The sequence below is a fragment of the Notolepis coatsorum genome (genome assembly GCF_963971535.1).
Source record: "Notolepis coatsorum genome assembly, chromosome: 4".
NCBI classification, from domain to species: domain Eukaryota; kingdom Metazoa; phylum Chordata; class Actinopteri; order Aulopiformes; family Paralepididae; genus Notolepis; species Notolepis coatsorum.
Genome location: NC_140168.1, coordinates 33,401,772 through 33,411,241, shown reverse-complemented (window position 1 = coordinate 33,411,241; position 9,470 = coordinate 33,401,772). Strand labels below are relative to the sequence as shown.

The following is a 9,470-nucleotide window of genomic DNA, read 5'->3' as shown; positions in this document are numbered from 1 at the left end:
TTCTCCTTCACTGACCCTCTCTTTCTCCTCCTCCATACCTTTCCTCCCTCCTTTCTCCTCCACTCGTCCTCTCTTTCTCCTCGCCTACCCCGCGTCTTTTTGTCCGGGCCGACCCTCTCGGCGGGGGCCATAGACCTCCTAACTTGTCTACATTTACCCCCTGTGTCGGGCGACCAATAGGGCCGATGCTCCGAGAGCTCCCCCCTCACCCCTCCCCTGCGAAAAACACCTCCATTCTCCCTGAGTCAGCTCACGCTCTCTGTTTTCATGACCTCTGACCCTGGCCCATGGCAACACGGCCAGGAATGTCAGGAGTGATTGACAGGATAAAGAGGATGGCCCCTCTCCCCGCACACAAGCGGATTTGAGACACTTTGAGGGGGAACAATGGCGGATTTGGGCTTGATTGGATCACTGATGAGCTGATGACTGTCAAAAGAGCACGTCGTCTTTACATAAGCCTGATTATCCCTGCATGGCGGAGGAGCAGAGAAGGGGACAGGGGACAGGGGGGAACGGCAGGGAGTTAGCCCCCCGCCGGGTACCTCTAAAGGGGATAGGTCCATACACGAGGCCCAGGCTGTGGGGCCTAGACCTCTCTCATCCACTGGGGGCCTTTAACAAATCTATTCAGGCGACCAGAGGCCCTCATACATGTGGCTATCACAGGAGGGTGGCTGGGGGAGGGGGGAGGGGCTTATGGCACATGGAGGCAATCATTGTCCAAATTCTGATCATTGAAGCTATTGAGAGAGAGAGAGAGAGAGAGAGAGAGAGAGAGAGAGAGAGAGAGAGAGAGAGAGAGAGAGAGAGAGAGAGAGAGAGAGAGAGAGAGAGAGAGAGAGAGAGAGAGAGAGAGAGAGAGGTGCTGACAGAATAGAGCAGTGGGATAGGCAAATCAAAGACAAATCCCCTACATAATCTGCCTCTTTAATAGAGATTAGAATTCACCAAAGGGCCTATATCAGAATACCAAAGTACCAATGAGGGCTCTATTCAAGCTGAGAGTTTGAGGGGGGATACAACTTAAAAGCTCCATAGAGAGAGAGAGAGAGAGAGAGGAGAGAGAGAGAGAGAGAGAGAGAGAGAGAGAGAGAGAGAGAGAGAGAGAGAGAGAGAGAGAGAGAGAGAGAGAGAGAGAGAGAGAGAGGCCTGGAGAAAAGGGGCTCCATGACACCATGGAGAAGGTGGCCGTGGTGGCTGTGTCTCAACTGAGATAACAGGTATTAACCCTGTTTTTGAAAGAGAGAAAACCTTTGGGCTGAGGTGAACACTAAATGTTGATAGTTGTTTATAGCGTGAAACTGATTGTTGATAGTAGTTTATAGCGTGAAACTGATTGCGCTTCGTGAAAGATTTGGTTGTGGTGCCCAGAGAAGACTATTGACTTTTTGTTGTCGTTGTTTTATAGGGATTTTTCTTGTTATTCTGTCATTAAAAAATCTTTATTTTCCTGGGGCGGAGTCAACACAAAACCAACTAACTATACTGCTTTGGACAAGTTGTAACTGAAAAATAAAAGTGAAAACCACTGACATCGGACGTTTTAAAAATATTTTGCGCACAGATCACTGCTACTTCCCTATACTCCCAAAGAAGTTAGTTCTACTATCAAGACATGCAGTGGAGTGCAGGCGGCCATGGCGTGACACACTGCCTGGGAGGCTGGTCGGGGGAAAATAGCAGCAATTTTGGCCGGAATTAGTTGAGGAAAAGTATGTTGTGTTAGAGGAAGACTAATATTCTCTCTCTCTCTCTCTCTCTCTCTCTCTCTCTCTCTCTCTCTCTCTCTCTCTCTCTCTCTCTCTCTCTCTCTCTCTCTCTCTCTCTCTCTCTCTCTCTCCTCTCTCTCTCTCTCTCTCTCTCTCTCTCTCTCTCTGCAGTCTCAATGGCAGCCTGTCAGAGTTGGCAGCACAAGTGAAAATGGCCTCAAGTGGCCTGGCTCACATCCACACTGTTCTCACATCAATGGCAGCTCCCATTGGCTCTCTCTTCCGCTCTCTCTCTCTCTGACTCTCCCTTTGACTCTTTCTCTGTGCCTATCTCTCTCCTATGTATGTATCATGTATGTATGTATGTATGTATGTATGTATGTATGTATGTATGTATGTATGTATGTATGTATGTATGTATGTATGTATGTATGTATGTATGTATGTATGTATGTATGTATGATGGATGGATGGATGGATGGATGGATGGATGGATGGATGGATGGATGGATGGATGGATGGATGGATGGATGGATGGATGGATGGATGGACGGATGGGTGGATGACACGGGTGGATCTGAGTTGACATCACCCCCGCGCGGGGGGACCTGCGCGGCGCAATGAATGTGTGAGCCGCGCGCCCTCTGCAGCGACTAGAGGTGCTCCGGCTGTCAGGTAAGGATAGGGCCTGACAGCCCCTTAAAACATCTCAGAAGTCACTATTGCCAATACGCCGAGATTTTCCCTCCACCTTGCTGCTCTCGCGTTAAATTATTCTCTATCTATCATGGGCAAGCGGAGCAGGTTCTATAGCAAATACCCGGCGGCAGAGGAGGGATAGTATAGTCGGATCCACTTCGACTGCAGAGAGAATAACCAAGGTGTCCATTTAGAAAAGGATGGTAATGTGAAACAATGTGGCATACACAGTATATACTTTTGAAGCAGAGTTTGAAGGCTAACTTATTTACGCAGAAAGGTGGCAGCATTGAGTCACATTTGCACAGGTCGATAAACCTGGCTCCTCTGATGGGTCCTATAAACAGTATGATGCCTGCGGGCAAAGATAGAATAGGATCAGTTCTTTGACACATATCCACTATCAATACAGCTCTATCTCTCTATCTCCCCCTCTCTCCCCCCCCCCCCCTCTCCTCCAGTCTCCGGGCCTGTGAAGGATATAAGGATAGCTCAGTGTGCCGGTGACCCCCCTCTCTCCTCTCTCCTCTCTCCTCCCCCACTCCACGCCCCCCCCCCCCCCCCCACCCTCACCCCCCGCGCTCCCGCCCCCGTACCGGCTGCTGGCCTTTCCTGCCGTCTGATCCATATTTCAGAGGTGGCAGCGGTGGCGCTGAGGGGGCTAATCCGACATTAAAGCGAGGAGGCCGGGTAAGAGAGCACAGGCACAAGTTCACAAGGTTCGGCTATACTGGGGTTGGGAATCTTCCATTTCAATTTTCGCAGCGTTTGCACTATTAGTAGTAAGGCACCATTTTCGTGCAGGATGCGGATTTAAATGGAGTATAACTTTTTTCCCCTCTTCTCCCGAACAGGTCGAAATTGTAGCCTAATGCTTGGGTGAAACTTCAAAGCAAGAGAAATGTAAAATATATATCGATTTATTTTCTTATACGTGGTCTTTTTTCAGTTAAGCCTATATATATATATCCCAGTACGAGAGATTAGGCTATTCATATACCCTCTTTGATGACACAACACCAATGACTAAATTATAGACTGTATACAGAGAATGAATCTTTAAACAAAATAAATGACATATGATGACATTTATTTATTTCCCAAAAATATATTCTTTAAAGACTAATTGTTATCCTATATTTACAATTTTCGATATGTTTCCATTCACAATGAAAGGGGAAATAAAAACATACAAACGTAGATGAGAGGTATACAAGCAAATTTGTCAAACAAAAAAAAGCAGGAATCTCTTTTGAATGTATAAGCTAAACCGTAATACGCTATGAGACGTGTCCCTATAAAAAAAAATAGCCTTCAATAAATTGTTCTTCGTTTGATAGAATTATTCCTTTGACTTTTCCCTGCATTCTCCTCATAATGTAGTTGTCAGAACCCGCTGTGGCGCTGCTCCGTGACGAGACCTGTAGTTTGAGAGAAAGACAAGAGAAAAGAAAAACACGCATATGTGTCAAAAAATGAAATTGACTGAATGAATGAAAACTTTATTTAACAGATTGCAGAATGGGTACAATACAGTACAGCTCAATACACACAATTGTTAAGGGGATGCAGACCAGAGAAAGACGTGTGTCTTGTTTACATCAGGGTCCCCCATTTTCAATTCATAGTGTGTGACACCGAAAAATCTATTTTCCTCAAACGATATCTCCGTGCATCTGCCTATTTTCTTAACTGAAGGGGCATGAATAAAGCCTGGCTAGATTATTTAAATGGCACGAATGGCGATATAGCTGAACGGTGTCGCCCCCCAGGACATATTAGACGGTGCTTAGCGAGGCGTTAAAGTGGTGATTCAATCGCCTCGGATGATTTATGAGCGAGGTCCCTAGTTCCACCAGAGTGCTGCTATATAGCGCTCAGGTGAAACAGTGTTTACCTCTGATTTAAGGTTCATTTAATAACAGAGGGGATACAAAGAAAATACCAAGTTGATAATGTCACAATAATGTCCTATTGAGTTTAGAATCCATTAATATATGCTATACCTGTCAGTGATCAGCTGAAATGATGATTTGGGGGAATCGGGCCTGTGGTCGCTCTCGTCATCTATTAAAAAGAAAGAAACAATATACGTTATAGTTTCATACATCAATTATAATGTCGCTCACTTAATGACGTGTATTATTATTTTCACAAGATACCCCATATATGTTCAGTTAAATGTGTAGGCCAATACTTCATATGCTGTATAGCCTATTTTGATTTAACAGCGTGCGTATAGCCTATAATGCGTCAAAGGAATAATTAATGAGAAAACAAGTTAATTAGCCTTATTGCTATAATAATTTCGATAAATCACGGTGTATATTTGACTCTATAAGAGTACATGTAACACCAGTGTGGTGTGTAGGCCATGAATTTGGGTCAAATCATGTATTTGGGTCCAAAGCTTAAAATGGAATCTTATACATGAGTCAAATATAAACTGTATAATTTTAAAGAGAATTATTCAATAATTATAAAGTGATCATATCCCACATGATATATATATATATAGCTACCATCTCGCTTCGGACTGAAGCTCCCCGTCGACTCCTCGTCACTGTCCTCCTCTGTACCTGACGCGCCCGGTGCAGCTCGCACCCCGAGCCGTGCGTCATCGCGCGCCTGTGCGTGTGCGTGTGCGTGGTGGTGGAGAGGCAGGTGGTGGCTGGCCGGGTTCCCTCCGAGAAGCGACCTCATGTTCAACAGAGAGTTGGCATTGAGAAACGCCGCGTTGGTCCAGTTGTGCAGCTTGCCAATCTGGCACGTGTATATCCCGTGACCTGCGGGGAGAAGGGCCGGGGTCAACGCCGGGTTATGAGCGTGGGACGCGGGGGAGGGTCTGTGCGAGTTGTCGGGGCTCGTAGCGGTCTCGGCCAAGGACCAGATTTTGGGCTTGCTCTGCGACGGCCTCTGGCACTCCTGTCTGGGGGAATTATCCACAGCGAGTTTCCCCACAGGCGCCTTTATGACGAGTGAGATGGGTCCCTCCGCTGATGATCCCCTCAGAGCCTCCACAGAAAGAGTCCTGTTGCTCTCCTCCGAGTTCTTCAAATCCGAGGCCTGGTCCCTGGTGGCGACCAGCCCTCCTCCCTCTCCTTTCCCAGACCCCTGCTCCCCCCCGCGCGCCGCCTCTTCCTCCTCGGGCCTTTCGATAATATCGACCGTTTCTAAATCAATCTCCTCCTCCTCCTCGTCCTCGCTGCCGTTCTTCCCGAGCTCGTCCTCGTTGTCGCTGCTGAAGATGCGCCCGTCTCGGTCCTCGGCGCTGCGGCCCCACGTCACCTTGTTCTCCTTCTTCAGCCGCCTGCGCGCGTTGGCGAACCACGTGGACACCTGCGTGGAGGGAATGAGTTATGATGATTAGTCATGTCGTGTTTATTACACGTGGCTATATGACGAGGAAAGTGCGCGGACCTGTATAGGCCCAGAATGCGTGTTTATCCCCGGCCTGTCGCGCGTAATACCTGCGTTAGTGTCATCTTAGTGATGATGGCCAGCATGATCTTCTCTCCCTTGGTGGGGTAGGGGTTCTTCTGGTGCTCCTGCAGCCAGGCCTTCAGGGTGCTGGTGGTCTCCCGCGTGGCGGTCTTGGCCCTGTTCGGGTCTCCGTACTGGTACTGGCCGTATGGATAGAAGCCTTGGGCATGGACAGGTAGAGCACCTGCACTGTCCTTCAGCTCATACTGAGAGCCCTGACATGACAGGAGAGACGGCGACAGCGCCTTGTTGTCTTAATACAAATGACCGCTTTTTATCATTTCAGAGCATGCAAAAGTTTTAAAAACATCCCGAAATTGCATTACAAATGTCGTGGCCATACAGTTTAAATTAAAACGAAATTAAAAAAAAAAAACGATAGCCTTGAAGTATCTTATACCTAAACATTGCATTAATTCCATCTGCATAAGGAACTAATACAAATGTCCTAATACTCTTTAGACCAGAAACTGTTGCATAGTCTTTCGTAAACAACAGATCTTCTCACATATTTATGCTAACTCATTATTAATTAATTTTACTTTAATAAATTAAAAAGAAGCTACATCTTATATGGATAACGTTTTAGATTTCAAATCAAATGCATACATTTTGGTTCAGAGATTTATTAAAATTGTATAGGCTATATACCTTTAGCAGAAAATATCCTCTCCTCAGAACATTTTGATCGTATGTAAAATCCAATTGCGTGTTGGCATATTTTATTGGATATGTTTTTATAATATCAGTTAATTTGAAAACGAAAATTAACTAGGCAATTAATTGCAAGAGGGGATATCAAATATTTACCGAAGTCAATAAATTAGGCTTCCAAATAGAAGATGCTGCTTCTTTAGCAAATAGATAAGGAACAATAGCCTAATTTAGACAACGCAAACATCATGGTATTCCTTTTTTCTTCTCTTTTTGATTTATGACACAAATAGGCTACTTCACTCAATAATTTCCAGGGACTTATTATTGGACAATCTAAACTAGGAATATCAATCACAAATCATGGGGACATTTGTAGCATGTATATAGTTTAACAACCTGTAACTTACTGTAAAATCAACAGAATAAACTCTTTAATTTGCAAGTTAATTATCGTCGGAGAAGCCCAGCGTCAACAACCTATGGGAACTCTCACCATCTGGGATATGAGGGCGAGGTCTGCTCCGCTGTAAGGCAGAAAGGCACTGTAGTTGTGAGCCGCCCATGGGTTCCCATACATCCCCAGCATCGAGCTAACCGCTGCGGCTGTCGCCGATGAGTTCACGCCGCCCTCGGTGCCTCCTTCCCGGGCAGCGCCCGGCCGATCGCCTCCATAGACCTCCTGGGAGGCACTTAGGAACTGGGGGTACCCCAGCTGGGAGAAAGACATGTCCAGAGACTCGTAAATCTCTCTCGCGCGAAGTCACACGGGAGCAAAAAAAAAAGAAGAAAATAGGAATTCCCAGAAAGGATGGGATGTCTAAATCACGGCAGCCAGTCTGTCAACTCCACTTCCCCGACACGTAGTCCTTCGATAGCCGATGAGTTTGGCACTTCAGTGCACAGTGATGCTTCTCTCCACCCGCAGGACCCTCGCTCTGTGTAGCCGACTGGATGATTGGCAGGCTACTTAAGCGCCAAGCTCCTCCTATGCCCGGGGCAGGCGATTAGTGCATTGGTTAGGTCGTGTGTGTGTGTGTGTGTGTGTGTGTGTGTGTGTGTGTGTGTGTGTGTGTGTGTGTGTGTGTGTGTGTGTGTGTGTGTGTGTGTGAGTGTGTGTGTGTGTGTGTGCGTGTGTGTCAGTGTGTGTCAGTATGTGTGTGTGTGTCAGTGTGTGTGTGTGTGTGTGTGTGTGTGTGCGTGTGTGTGTGCGCGCGGGTGTGTGTGTGTGTGAAGTGTATGTATTTTTTGTGTTTAATATTCTATATCACTTATTTTGAGCAATCAGTCACCCACAATGGATATTCACTGTCATATTTTGCTTTGTTCATTCCTGTTTTGGATTTTGAAAACTAAAAATATAGATAAAATGCGTGCAACTGTACAAATGCAATTAGAATAATAGGTTATATATATATATATATATATATTTGGGACTGTCTTTGGGACTTTTTTGAGTTGTGAAAAGTTGCCTTATAGTCTTATTTTAGATCGAGGATTCAGAGGATATAGACAGAATGGCCGGCAGATGGGCCGGGAGGCATTGATACGCGCGGAATGTCGGTGTATATCGAAGGAAGTCATTGGAGCATATTTTAAGATTAAAGATAAGGGGGGGGGGGGGGGGGTAAGAGATAGTGGTGGCGTGCGATATAGGCTATACACAAGGTCTGTCGACTAGAAAATGACAGATGTTGAGAAGAATTAACTGTATTTAATAATAGATCAACTATGCCTCTGTCTAGCAAACAGCTGCTTTTAAGTGGCATTTTCAGGCTAGGAATTCATGGCAAAACTCGTTTTACAAAAGTATAGCTTAAAGCAAAATATTATCACAACAGAAAAACAACATATACTGCTATGGGATTGAATATCAGTTACAATTCAATAGCCTATTAATGCTGATAGCGTGAAGAGTGATCAATAACTAATTGTAGTTATTATTATTATTACTAACTGTAAATAATTGAATCCTAAGCCTAAAGCCTAAAGGGCTTATGTCTACAGTCAATTAGGCCTATACAACAGTGCTGGTTAATATATCATTAATAATATAATTTAATTTAATAATGAAAAGATACAGATAGGTGTTCATTCATCAACATCACTGAATGTTTTCTTAGGAGCGTGTGCATACACACACACACCCATGCTCACACACACACTCACACACACCCACGCTCACACGCACACGCAGACGCACACGCACACGCACACACAGTGCTAATGAGGTTGAGCACCCTGTCCCCTGCTCTGTGGCCCCATGGCCCTCCAGGGCTCCATCAGAGGTTAGCTGTGTAATTACTCCCTCCCATAAATACAGATTCATCATTTCACTATAGAGAGCTTGATGAGCTTGGCTGGACCAGAGAGAGAGAGAGAGGGAGTGAGAGAGAGGGAGGGAGAGAGAGAGAGAGAGAGAGAGAGAGAGAGAGAGAGAGAGAGAGAGAGAGAGAGAGAGAGAGAGAGGGAGGGAGAGAGAGAGAGAGAGAGTGAGTGAGAGAGGGAGGGAGAGAGGGAGTGAGAGAGGGAGAGAGGGAGAGAGAGAGAGAGAGAGAGAGAGTGGGAGAGAGAGGATCTAATGATTTAATTACAGTGCTTAAATCTTAAAGCTCACTCTGGCTAAATGATGCTCCCTCTTTCACAGACCTGTCGTTCTCTTCCCTCTTCAGCGCTGCTGCCACCTCAGGCTCTGCTCACCTCTCAAAGCTGTTTTCTAAACACATATTATGATGTGTGCATGTATGTGTGTGTGTGTTTATGTGTGTTTATGTGTGTGTGTGTGTGTTGTGTGTGCCTGCTCGCGCGCGTGTGTGCGTGCGCTTCTGTGTGTATATGTGTGGGTGATGCTTAATCTCCATGGCATTTTAAATGGCATTCATGGAGAGCGGTTATATCCTTATTGCCAAGGTAAATGGAGCC

General features: G+C 45.7%; 2 protein-coding genes across 2 annotated transcripts in view; both read right to left on the bottom strand.

The window, feature by feature from the left end:
• Positions 1-3,039, bottom strand: part of irx4b (iroquois homeobox 4b) — a gene marked incomplete at both ends in the record, with an annotated part of 29,056 nt that extends 26,017 nt beyond the window's left edge. The window contains 1 exon segment of the mRNA XM_084311904.1: positions 2,985-3,039. Coding sequence (XP_084168030.1) covers positions 2,985-3,039 — 55 coding nt within the window.
• A 744-nt stretch (positions 3,040-3,783) lies between these two features.
• irx1b (iroquois homeobox 1b) lies at positions 3,784-7,278 on the bottom strand (the record flags this gene model as incomplete). Its single annotated transcript, XM_084313705.1, has 5 exons — positions 3,784-3,832; positions 4,418-4,478; positions 4,934-5,750; positions 5,882-6,109; positions 7,045-7,278. The coding sequence occupies 5 exons, from the start codon at positions 7,276-7,278 to the stop codon at positions 3,784-3,786; spliced, it is 1,389 nt and encodes a 462-aa protein (XP_084169831.1).
• Positions 7,279-9,470: the final 2,192 nt, after the last annotated feature.